Raw genomic sequence first — 13,909 nt, forward strand, 5'->3', positions numbered from 1 at the left:
GCCCAGGTAGACTCATCCCTCCTCTTTCAAACCATGTATCCCTGACAATATCAGGTAAATCCAGTGCCATGAGAGGGGGTTACTTCAAAGGCCCCCATCAGACTCTCCTACCCAATCCTGAGACACAGGGCAGCTTGGTCCAAGGAAGCCACTACACCCCTTTTGGGACACCAGAAGAAACCAGTAGGAACCCCAGGGGCACCAGATACACCAAGCATACCAAAATAATACCCAGAAGGGTCTGAAAATTAAACGGTCATTGGATCCACATCCCACTCAGGGAGACCGGAACCTGAATGCTAAACCTAAACAGGGCGATTGCCTGCTAAAATAGAAATTTTATTCAGGACCCAGATTCTCCTACAAAATAGCCAAGATGTCCAAGAAACAGTTAAAAATCACTTGTGATAGTCATATCAAAATCAGAAAATCATAACTTGATTAAGAAAAGACAATTAACCGACACCAAAAGCAAGATGAATCATGCTGGAATTCCTTGATGATAATTTTAAAGCAGCCATCATAAGAATGCTTCAACAAGCAACTACAAATTCTCCTGAAACAAATGATAAAACAGGACACCTCATCAAAAACACAGAAGTTATAAGAAAGAACCAAATGGAAATCACAGAACTGAAAAAAACAATAGCAAATAAAATATATCAACTCCTACCAAATATTTCATTTGACCTGCAGCCAAATAAAACAAAAACCATACTCTGGGTTCTGAAAAAATCCATGTAAATGTCTGATAACAGAAACAGTGAGATGTAGTCAAGGCATGTCTTTAAAAATTTTTTGTTAGATCTAGTCCCATTCCCCCAGAGTTGATTTTCTTATGAAAGTGGTTAAAGGGAACCAATTAGTTACTCTTTGAAACAATATCTGATCCAAAATCTAAAAGTCCAATCAGCCAACCTGAAAAATTGGGTAAAATGATTCATTCAGGTTTTTCTGATTTAGTTCCTTCTGGGAGCAGTCTCTGACTACAATGGCACATTTTGATAATCTACAGATTACCACTTCCTCAGCACAGGCCAATACGTATGTTCAGGGAAAGAGTACTTGCTTATATGTTCACTTCTCTATTTTTCACTAATGACAAAACTTCTCACCCAGTGTATCCTGGGATGCTGCTGTGCTAGCATGGATTACTGAGGTACCCATGGTGTACTTTCGATGCCCCAACACTCCTGTGATCTAGGAGCCCTGGGAAACCTGGACTCCTGAGGCCAGTGATGTCAGCTACATCCACCTTCATCTCCTTAACCCAGCCATTCATTTATACATACACTCACTTGCTAGAAGCACAGATTCGGAGTCGTTAATAGCCTGATACAAATTTTACTACATGAATGAATCTTTTTCTACAGGAAATGTCATCAAAGCACACAATGTTCTCATTAGTTTGGAAGACCTTCCCAAGCAATGTGCCTTTCCTAAAATGCTTGAGATGCAAATGCTTTCAATTTTTTCAACAATTGCATGACAAATTCTATGATAGATATTTTGCACACTGGTTAGTATCTAAGGGCTTTAACTTACTATAAATTCAGTGAGTGAGATTGTTGCCCCAAACTAATGTTTGGACATCAACAAGTTTAGCTTAAATCTCATATATATGCAACCTGAGTTATATTTTATACTATTACTACTAAGACCTTCTCTAACACAACATATTATATATTTTTAATAAATCAATTTTAATATTAATAAATCATTATGACTACTACTTGATCACATTCACCCATTTAAATTATTTAAAAGTAAAGTTTGCTTCTTCTTCATGGTATATTAGAACCTAGTGAGAAATTAGTTTGTGCAATAGTAACTCAAGATATGTTAGCCACAGCCAAGCATCAATTAAGAGAAAGAACTCTGCTACCCATCCTTCATTCATTAAAATAAAATATAATTTATAGAGGAAAGTAAAATATAAAATGTAGTTTTGCTTTACATCTAGTAACTGTAGAAAACAAACAGAATTATTATATACTCATGAAACTGCACACTAAGGACTATATATTAAGAAAATAGTATTAAGTCCATTCTATAAAGAAACATTCATGTTTTGATTATTTCTCCAATGATTTTGACTACACTATGCAGAGTTCTGAGGAATGTACATTATTATGTGTCCTTCTAAATGTAAATGTTTCCTTTCAACCAAAAACATATTTGTTTAGTAAGATGATTCCATTAAAAGTCATTACATAATGTTAGTATGTGATTTGAAAACAAAACAAAATTAAATATCAAATGATGCATTGATTATAACTTCATCCTTTAACAGTAATTCAGGACGTTATCTACCTGGCCGTACTTTGCTGCCAAGTGGAGCGGGGTCCAGGACTGATTATCCGCTGCGTGGAGGTCCCCACCATGTTCCAGGAGAAGAGCTGCCACTTCCTTGTAGCCACTCGCACAGGCCATATGCAACTGCAGCAAAGAGACATTCTGTCATTTAACTGAACAATGCAGGGACAGCAATGGAGTTTACTCAGTGGTTGAAAGAGGCCCAATTAATAAAGTATTGGATCTGAAACACAGAGACCTTTTAAAAGAACATATATGTAATTTCATTTGTTTTGTACAGTGGATGTCACCATTCTTTGAAAAAATAGGTTATGCGTTAATGGTTTATTATTTCCCATCTGACCCTGACAATGTGCACTTTCTCATGTAATTCCTACTTCCCTCCCCAGTGCTCCTTTCTACTATAATCTGAATACTTTTAGATACAAAATATAATATCTCAGTACTTTACCACTTCTTGCCCCAAAGTTTCACATACTGAGTGGCTCTAAAATTCCAGCCCTGTATTTGGAGTTACAGGAGGGGGACTCAAAGATACAAATGACCACAGGAAACATGAGCCTGATCGTTGCCATGGCTACATACAGGTAAAAGGGACAGGAGCACTAGAAAGGGGGAATTAATGCTGACAAGCTTTATAATGATTATGTAGCTATGATTTTAACATTCTCCCAGTTGAGTTTCTCAATGCAAACTGAAGTTTAGAAATGAAGCTTCAGGAACTACCATGATGAGATCAGGGTTTGGAGGAATTTTTCAAATTTTCCTGTGGGGGAATTCCCGTTTCTTGGCAACAGACTTTATTTGTAAGTAAATTATCATCTCCATCAATTTAAACTAGGTTATTAAGTAACTACACGGTTGATTTTGTAATCATAATAATTAAGAAGAGGAATCTATTAGTAAAGGAAAAAGAACTAATTTAAAAGTAGTAAAAACAACAACTTCTAGGTTTTGTAGCATGGAATTTTGTAGCTGGATTCCTTGCCATTTTTATTGCAAAGACAAAATTACAGTAAAGTCAAAGGGCTAATTAAATATAAATTTTGATAAAATTCAGAAAAAAGTTTGCTTTTCTATCTTTGGACTTAATTATGCTCTTTAATCTACAGTGACATTTGCATATTTATGTTTTGTACGTACTTTCAACTATCTTAGAACAACACATACATTCAATCTAACTTAAGGCATAAACATTAAGAGGTTACATTTCACAACAATCTTGTCACACTTTGTTACATACAGAATTCATCTCATTAGCATTCCAGCAAACCATTCCTAGGATGATATATCCACAGATATTTTACAGAAATAGGATTTTATATACAAATTTCCTAAAGAACTCATCTTTCACCTGCTTCTAAATTTCTTTCATATATTGAATCTGAATATTATTCGAACAATCAGTGATTGGCAAGTGACTGTGCTCTATGCACTAACATCTGGATTTCAGAAGATATTCACTTGTATTATAAGCCTGCATGAAGAATGGTCCACTAGTCGGCTAACGCCTGAAACGAATTATGCAAAGTTCACAGGATCAACCCCTTTAAGGGTAGATTTGTTTTCTATGCAGCAAAACCCCGGTTCCACCATTTAAAACTTAGCCCAACTCTCACCCAGGTCATCTCCTGAGATGCTCATGAGGGAAAGACTTAAAGGAAAACCGTCTTGGCTCCCTTAGCAGCACAGCTACCCAGAGCAGGCGTTACCAGTACCGTTTAGGGCCGCAGACAAATTTAACCCTAGTTCATCTCAGAACAAAAGGAAAACATCTAACTTTTTTTTTTTTTTTAAATATGGTTGGTTTACAATGTCACCTTAGTTTCAGGTGTACAGCAAAGTGATTCAGTTATGTGTGTATATATATTCTTTTTCAGATCCTTTTCCCTTATAGGTTATTATAAAATACTTAATATAGTTCCCTGGGCTATACAGTAGGTCCTTGTTGTTTATCTATTTTTTATATAGTGGGGTGTATATGTTAATCTAAAACTCCTAATTTATCCCTCCCCTTTGGTAACCATAAGTTTGTTTTCTATGCCTGTGGGTCTATTTCTGTTTTGTATGTAAGTTCATGTGTATCATTTATGATATCACCTATATGTGCAATCTAAAAAAAAAAAAAGCACCAATTCTGAGTCACTCTACGTCATCACAGAGATAACAGAATATTTAAAAATCATACTAAAAAAAATATCAGGAGTTTAGAGCTGTTACTTTGATTTCACTGGCAATCAAGTTCTGTATCCTTAAGTCACTGGACCCATGGAGTACTGTTTCTCATCATGAAAGTTCGACTTCAAGCTAAAAAATTTTAAATTAAAAATGTCTATTTCTTGAAATGGAATTTACACTCCTGCCTTGTCCTGACCGTGGCTGGAAGATATCGGTGCCAAAATCTGAAAGTGTTGATCACATGACATCTTAGAATACTTCTCTCTTGCTATGAGAACCACAGAGGCGGTGGTTGTTCCCGTAGAGAATTAGCAACAGCTTTTGGGAAGCACGGTCCTCATGCAAAGTTATCCCAAGTTGGAAATCACCTACCCGGTTACAACACAGGACAGGACGTTCATGTGGTTTCACACACATCCTGCATAAAAGTTCTAAATTATTTCTTCTCTCCTGTACAACCTATGGGACAGTCACCATCCTGATTTTTCAGTTGGAGGAGCCAGGGATTAGGTCACCAAGGTAAGTGACCCAGGGAAGCTGGGCCACCATGGGCTGAAGACACGTTCCTCTGCGTGCCCGGCACTCACATTCTGAAATAAAGGTGAGTGGACAAGCCAGTCAGCCAGGCTGCAAGGGTAGTGCTGCAACACGAGACCTCCTAACCAACCTTGCATTCGCTCCACAACTGATTTGTTTAAATATGAAAATGTTCTTCCTGCAAACACCCCTGCCCCACATGCTAATTCTGTATGATAATGTTCGTCCCTAGAACATGTGCACTACTTACACATCTCAGTACATCCCCCAGGCTGGCACAGCCCCGTGTGTTAAACGGGGCTCATATCCACCTTGAATACTAATAATACAAAGTTCACAGGATCGACCCCTTTATGGGTAGATTTGCTTTCCATGCAGCAAAACGCCAGTTCCACCATTTATAACTTAGCGCAACTCCCACCCAGTCATCTCCTGAGCTGCCCAGGAGCAAAGACTTGAAGGAAAACCGTCTTGGCCCCCTTAGCAGCAGAGCTACCCAGAGCAGGCACGCCCAGTGACATCTAGGGTGGCGGGCAAATTTAATCCTAGGTCGTCTCAGAACAAAAGCAAAACACCTAAACTCTGAGTCACTCCACTTCATCAGAAGAGATAACAGAATATTTTTAAATCATCCTAGTAACAAATCAGCAAGGCCTGACCAAGCAAGTTGGGAGTTTTCATTATCCTGTGGGTATAGATATTCTATTCTCTAAACTGAGGCTACGTGTGGTGACAGAAAGGGACCACCAAAGCTTTATTCCCTAAATATGACCAGAAAACTGATGGCACTGGCTATGTCTTCTTCCAGAAGTCAGGGATGAAGCAGTACTACTGAAATTTAAATTAAAAAAAAGGAGACAAAAACAAAATTGCTTGATATTTTGTATCTGACAGATAATTATTTTCCAACAAACCAAGTAAATATGATCCAAGACCAGATGTGATATATCAAATTCTGTGACAAAACAGTAAAGAACTAGCTTCTTCGTCACATATATACTAGTTATCAGTAGTATCAAACAGTATTTATGCACCTGTACTCAGGAACTCCTTGTCATATGCTCCGTAACCTGGCTTTTTGGGGGGGCACTGTATCCCTTTCTGAAGCTTTTGTTTTCTTTTAAGAAGAATATTAATATAAATTAAGAGATCTCTTTAAAAGAGCAATCTCTTATGGAAAGAGAGAGCCATGGGCTCTCACAGATAATAGTCTGATTGCTTATGATAAAGGAAGCCATTCTAGCATAAGCTCCAGATCAACTCTAAAAGATTTTGTATTTTCCCTAACTTTATTTCTCCTTTTAGTCTCCTTTCGTCTTCATTATGTGCATATGACTATTTGTCTATATCACTTAGTCAAGTTTGGTTCTGAGTAATAGAGAATCAAATGAACACTTGTGTAAACAAAATAAAAATTTATAAGCAAAAAAAAGAGCTATCTTGGTGGGGGAGGGATAAATTAGGAGTTTGGGATTAACGTATACACACTACTCTATATAAAATAGATGAACAACAAAGTTCTACTATGTAGCACAGGGAACTGCACTCAATATCTTACAATAACCTATAACGGAAAAGAATCTGAAAAAGATATGGATATAGATAGATAACTGAATCATTGTGCTGTACACCTGAAATTAATAAAACATTGAAAATCAACTATACTTCAAAAGTTTTTTAAATAAAAAAATTTAAAAAGAGCTATCCTATATTTGGTTATTTTACTGCACGTTCTACGAAAGGAAGAAAAAGCAACATAAAAAAACATCTTACTAGTAGTTGATCCTCATTGAGTTTTTGTTACAGTTCCATCTCTTTTGTGCATACAATGTAACAGCATGGGGAAGTATGCCTAATTTTGAACCACCACTGATATTCCAACTCAGGATATTTCTATATCCTGTCTGTGGACAAGACTGTCTTCTTACCATTAACAGGAGCAAGAGTCAGGAACACACCATCCACATGCCCTTTACAGAAAGACAACTCCAGGAGTGGCAGCTATTAACATAATCGACCAACAAACTCAGACACAAGAATCAAAGAATCTGCCGGTTGCCAAATGCTGTGATCCTCAGGCAATGACTTTCTAGCCTCCTACTCATTGTTACTTTCTTTGTAAAGAGCTCAGAGATGATCACAGCATCAATAATAAACAAGACTTAGTTATTACAGAATAATTATATGCCACATTTGTGTTCTCTGTTCAATAAAAAAAAAGCCACAAGGAATATCAAAATTGAAGATGGCTCAAAATGATATCCATTTATTGCTGTGTATTGATTCTTCCAATAGCTTATCTTCTGAAATATGTAGGTCCTTTTATTGAGCAGGGATTGAAGCATGTGTGCTGTTTTTATTTAGCTGTGATTTTTAAAAAACACCATGAAGTTGTAATATTTTCTGCCAAACAAAGAGACTCCATTGGGTTTTTACCATGTATTAGACATGTGTTAATTAATGTAGTTCACATGTTAAATGAACCATTCATTAAACTGCCCAAGCCAGTCTGCATCATGGCCCCACCGCTCCACCAGAGCTGCCCCGATGAGAAGACTGAGGACCCCAAGCTACTAAACTGGCAGTGGAGCCTCCATCTCCGTCTACTTGACCTCTCAGCAGTGTTTGCCTGATAGTTAAGTATCCCTCCTCCTCCTCGCGCTCTCTCTGCTGGGCTCTAGGGACATCCCATTCTCCTGGGTTTCCTCCCACCTCGGAAGTTCCCTTCCCATCTCACTTTTGAATCTCCTTCTTTTCCTAGGTTCCATGGCTCAGTCCCTGATCCTCTTTCCTTCTGTATCAAATCAGTGATGTCACCCAGGGTCCCGGGCCTCAACAGCACATATATGCTAAAGATCCCCAGATTGCTTCTCCAGTCCAGACATCACCCGGATTCCAGACTCCAATACCCAGCGACAGACCTGGCATCTCTGTGACGCTGGCTAAGAGGCACTTCTAACTTCACATTTCCAGAATCCATCCTGACCTTCCTGTCTCTGAGACCCGTGCTGAGGCTTCTCTGTCTCATTTGGTTTCAACCCCATCACTCCAGATGTCCACATTAGCAATATCCAGAGTCATTCCAAAGTCTTTCCTTCCTCTCTCATCACATTGCGATCATGAAATCCCAATGGATCTTCTCTTCATATAGACTGAAACGAGCCACTTCTCAGCACTCCAGCACCTACCATCTTGGGTTGAGTCGCATCATGGCTTGTCAGATTAGAGCGAAGCCTCCTAACTGAACTCTCAGCTTCACTCTCGTCCTTTGACAGTTCATCCTTGTCACAGCGGTCAGAGTGAGGGTCCTTTTAGAATGGAAGTAGGATCCTCTCTTCAGAACTCTCCAGTCTAGTCCCACCTCAGGCACAGTAACTGCCGCAGTCCTCACACTGGCCCACAAGATGCTGTGTGGTCTGGTCCCGGTGACCCTTCCCCTCCTGTTTTCTCTGCTCAGCCACTCTGGCCGCCTCGCTGAGTCTCAGTCACACCACACCTGGCCCTGCCTCAGGGCCTTTGCACTTACACTGTCCAGCCTGGAATGCTCCTCCTCACACCTACAGTGTGTGCAGACTTCTTTCAGGTCACTGCTCTGATCTCTTCTTGTCAGCGAGACCTCACCTGTCTACCTACCCAAACTGTCAACTGTATACCCAGCGTGCCCCTGTCTTGTTTTACTATTTCTCATTTGCATTTATGACTATTAATATGCTATATATTTAGCTCATTTATGCTGTATATTACCTGTCTTCCCCAATGAAATGTGAGCCCATGACAAAAGGACTTCTGTGGTTTTGTTCCCTATGATTTTGTTCACAGGACGCGGTCAGTAAACATTTCCTCAGTAAAGTAGTGGAAATGTTTTTCCATTGCAATGCGTTATTTTTCAATAAACCCTAAATATGCTTTGTTTTCTTTTCTTACAGCTTAGAGTTCCATTTTTGATAGCCTTCTGGAATTTATATCCCAAGGGCCAACATCAATATCTAGGAAGATAATTCTATCGAGACGTCTCAAGGCACTTAATTTGCATTTAATAAATCTATAAAGCTATCAGGTCTCACACAACTCTTATTTATTTGAATTAGTTGCTTTCCTCATCTACTGTGTTCAACCTCACACCATATTTTTCCTATGGTAGAAACGGAAACACTTTCTAAAACTGGCTCTGACCACTTCTATGTACTCCATGCTTCAGAGCTCACAGTCCCTTCTGCTGCCCTAGTTTACTTTCCTGAGACTTAATACATTTATTTCCACAATCATTAATTTTAACTCCAGCATGCCCAGCCCAGGTAACGTTTCTGTGTCAATAGGACCAAACATTCTTATTTTGGCGATCAGATAGTGTGTTTACATTAAAATTAATCCAAATTTAATTGTTGTGTATTTAATTTTCTGTAACTGTGTCTGAGAACAATAATAATAATAATAATAATAATAATAATAATAATAATAATGACAGGAGTTTGCTTGAACTTAGAAATTCATTCATCAGAGTAACTCACAATTTCTTTTGCTTAAAATTAAAATGAAAACATTCTCCTGTCAGTTCCATCTTAAAAATCATATTGACAAAATAATGGATAAACGTTATTCTAAATTTGTAGGGAAAACGTGCATAGAAAGAAGGCTTAAAGAGAATATGTTCACAGATAACCATTGGGTGGTGGGATACGTGATTCGCATTTTCCTCTTTGCATGTTCGTTCTGCAACATTTCTGCAATAAATATGTATGACCGTTACAATCAGAAAAAATTTAAAAACATTGTTTAGAAGTTAATGCTATCCAATTCTCTGTTTTAGAAATCAATGTACCTTCTCAGCGTAAACAGTGTTTCCTAGTGAGGGGTCACACTTACCAGTGTTACGCCATCATCATTTTTCTCGTTAACGTTTCCTCCACACGACAAGAAGTGTTTGACGTCTGTTAACATACTCATTGGTCTCTGAAGCTTCATCTGCCGCAGTGAGGTCAGATCCACTCCTGGGGGGAAAAGAGCCTTTCAAACAGAATGCAGAGCTGCTTCTCAGCTGCTAGGGGTAAACATTTTGTTTTAACTTGTATTTTTCAACATGTTCCTCTTTGAAGCCCATCTTCCACTTTGAATTCTCACTCAAAGCATCTATAATTGTTTCTCTTGGCATGCAGTCTTATTTCTAGCTAGAGTAGAGTCTTGAATAATTCTCCTCTTATTATATCCCAAAGATGTGACAGGATGCCTCAGCCATGGCAGGCTCTCAGTGGACTTCTGTTTTAGTGTAAATCACCAGCACACAGTGCCCAAAGTATTGTAAAGTACTTGTGCTGAATTGAAATGAGTTGCAAAGACATTATTTTTTTGTTCCCTATGATTTTTCTCATCAAAATAGTTGCTCCTAAAAGTAATACAGTGTCCTGGAATAGAAAAGGGATTTAGTGGGAAACCCAGAGAATTCTGAATAAAGGCTGTAGTTTAGTTCATAGTATTGGACCAACGTTTGGATGAAGGCACCACAGCTGTGTACCTTTTGAGTGTTAGGGGAAGCTGGATGAAGGGTATCGGGACCTCTCTGTACTATTTTTGCAAATTTCCTGTATATCTAAAATGTTCTCAAAATATTTTTTAAAGGCTGCTCCAAATGATCATTTCACGACTATTCATGTTAATAAGGAGAAAGAAACTAAAATTGAGTCAAGAACTGATAGCCTGGCTTCACTGAGGTGGGTGACACACAGAGAAGACTCAGGTCAGCTCACCTGTCTGTACCTCTCTCCAGCATATATTTCAACCTGAGCTTTCACGGAGGTGTAATCTCCATGGTAGCCTATATCTCTGCATGTCTGCATCCCCTGTTCTTGACATTGGTTCCTGGACATACTAGGTGTTTACTAAGGGGAAATAATCCACCTCATTCCGAGTGAAAGTAATAATAACAGTAATTGTGATATTAGTGATGCTGAGGGTGGTGATGGTGATGGTGACGGTGTTGGTGATGGTGATGATGGTGATGGTGATGATGCGATGACATCTGTATCTCAGCAAGTGTCTGCTATGAACCAGCCACACTCTGAGCAATTCTTCTCTCTTGAGTCCTTGCCACAAACATGGAGAGAGAGCAGTGGGCTGGAGGGATCCTCCTGGCTCTGCCTGGTCCGTGGCCAACATCCCCAGGGTGACTCTGGGAAAGTTACTTAGCCTGATCTCCTGTATCCTCCATCACTCAGATAAGAATACACACCCCAAAGGAGCAAGCTATGGTAACATTTATAAGGTCTGTCTGCATGACAGAGCCCAGCTTGGTGCCCATCGGCTGTCGTTTTCCCCTAGAGCACATCGTGCCTGCCTCACTGCATCGCTCGTTCTCTGAGCCCCGGCGAACTCCGGAGCAGAGATGCTCTCGAGTATTAGCGCTGTGTCTTGCACTTACTGTTTGTGCCAGTGGGGGCAGGTAAATTTCCTCTGCCTCAGTTTCTTCCTCTGCAAAAGGGGCTGATGGTTTATTTCGCGGGTTGTCATGAGAAGGAGTCAAAACACAACCAGCATATAAAACAGCATTTAGCTTGCAGGAAGCACTCGGTGAAGGGGACCTGTCCTTTTGTGATTAGTCAGCCTTCTGGTACATGGATGGCCTGTCACTCATTTAGGGGTGTTTTTCTTTGAAATAAGGAGGCAGGCAGAAACCACAAAAAATAAAGCCAAATGCAGTCTTGAAAAGGGTAGCTTATTTGAATTACTCCGTTCAAAGCAAACCCATTTTAGTAGAAGCATGACTGAGAAGCACCAGAAGACATACCTCGGCTTCCTCGTCTTCAGAAGGACTAACCGATTTCCCTAATAGGCACATCGGATGTTTCTTAAGAAGCAGCTAAAACTGTCATCCTCCTCTTATTTTGGGGATTGTGAAATTTGACATGTGAGTTATGTTTGGAAAATACAACTTCTCAGATGTCAGTGTTCAATTCTGCATGTTGAAGCAGCAGAAAAACCTGATGATGGTTACCCTACTCTAAGGCTATGGTATTTTAACTTTTACAATGTTGCATGTTTACTGAAGTGGTATGCATCTTTTAGAGAATTATTTAAACATGTAATTAAAATTGAGTGATAAAAAAAGAAGAGGGCTCAAAGGTGAAAGACACAAATTAAAACAGAGATTAGCCACCACTCATTTCTGACTCATTCACCTTACAGCATATTGTGGGGAAGCCATCTATTTCTGGTCACTGCTGTGAAGATAAGGGAATACTATGACATCATACCCCATTAATTTAAAACTTAATTTTGAATCAAGTGATTTTTAGATTTTTTTTACACATTCAGGGAGAAAAGGCACAGATCTAGTTTTGGTAATGCAAGAGAATGGAAATTCCCTCATTTCTTTGTCAAATTTCTTAAGATGTGCCTGGAAAAAACCAAACAAGATGACTAGCCTGTAAGAAATCTATTATTTTGTAGTGGATAATGGGAGAATTCTCTTTTTTTGAAAAGAAGTTCAGTTTTATTTTCATACTGTTTTGTGAAAAAATTAATACACACCCTGCTTAGATTTATTATTTTGACAGAAATTTAGTAATTTTTTGTTTAATTTAGTACATAAGAGATGAATCATTTATCTGAAATGCACAAGTTATTACATGTGATACTAATTACTATTGCCTGATTTCATTTGATTATATCAATAAATGCTTGTGCAGAACTGAAACTACATTAACACCTCAGGTCAATCTGAACCTTATCTTAACCTTCCTTAACTGTCCCTCTCAAGGTAATATTGTTTTGTAACAGTTCAGCTCTTCCTTTTCTCCATTCGCCATCCTATATTGGGGGTATTCTGTGCTGCTCTCAAAGATAATTTTATCATTGTGCTATGACATGACCCATATCCCATGATTTTACTATGGGATTCCCTAAACTCCTAGAATCGCATCTAATAATTTTTGTCTTCATGGTAAGTTTTCTAAGAGATCCAAGACTTCAGGGAAGCAAAAGAATGATGCTGGAAAATAAAGTTGTTCTAGACGAGAGAAACCAGTTTACCCCAAGAGGGTGTTGTAACCATCTACCAAATCCCGTCTCCCAGCCCTGACCACAGACATAACGTGGGGCTATCCCAGGCAAATGGGGTCACTGTCACCCCAATAATGGGTGATTCTGAAGGGGCTGGTGCAGGAACAGCATTTTGAATGAACTCTGCTAAGCAGAAGAAATGTACAAGGTCATCTGCAGAGTGATGAATCCGGGAGTCTCTGAAAAATGCAGAGGGAGGGCTGAGTCTGGAGGCGAGAAGACCAGTTTCCGAGGCTGTCCCAAAATAGAAAGACCGGGGTTTTAACTAAGGCAGTAATAGCGTGGCTGGTGAGATATGTGGACATGTTAGAAAGATGCCAAGGAAAGAAACTCTGTAAGATTTGGTGACAATTCAATGTGAGGGATTTAGGAGAAGACAGTGATGTTCAGATACTCAGATTCCTCGGTGTAAAAGTAAACAGGATACAGAGAGAATATAAAAGGACAACAAGAAGGTCCATATCAGACATGTTATTTCAACTTGTCTGACACACACGTCAAAGACACAAGACACGTAATGAAATTGCAGGTACAAGACAGAAGGTCTTGAAAGATATCTAAGCTGCAGGAATAACCCTGGGGTCAGGCAGGTGCTGAGGACACTAGGAAGAGGGGGAGGTGACCAGGAACAGTGTGTGGACAGAAGATGTTCAAAGACAAAGCCTTGGGAACGACCAGCATTTGGGCTTCTGGATGTGCAAGTGGTGCACCCAGAGGAAACCCAAAGAAGGCAGAAAAACTATGGGAAGATCAGAGCAGGCGAAACTTTTCAGAGAGAAGTGTGATCAAGGTCACTGAACGACACTCGAAGATGAAGAAATGCAGG

At 39.2% G+C, this 13,909-nt stretch overlaps 1 protein-coding gene across 1 annotated transcript in view; it reads right to left on the reverse strand.

The window, feature by feature from the left end:
* The window catches only part of MYO16 (myosin XVI), a 419,267-nt gene that overhangs the window by 318,563 nt on the left and 86,795 nt on the right, over positions 1 to 13,909 (reverse strand). The window contains exons 5-6 of the mRNA XM_057707440.1: positions 9,895 to 10,019; positions 2,314 to 2,439 (exon numbers count right to left, since the gene is read on the reverse strand). Coding sequence (XP_057563423.1) covers positions 2,314 to 2,439; positions 9,895 to 10,019 — 251 coding nt within the window. The remainder of the gene's footprint in view (positions 1 to 2,313; positions 2,440 to 9,894; positions 10,020 to 13,909) is intronic.

This window comes from Hippopotamus amphibius, chromosome 14 (assembly GCF_030028045.1).
Source record: "Hippopotamus amphibius kiboko isolate mHipAmp2 chromosome 14, mHipAmp2.hap2, whole genome shotgun sequence".
NCBI lineage: Eukaryota > Metazoa > Chordata > Mammalia > Artiodactyla > Hippopotamidae > Hippopotamus > Hippopotamus amphibius.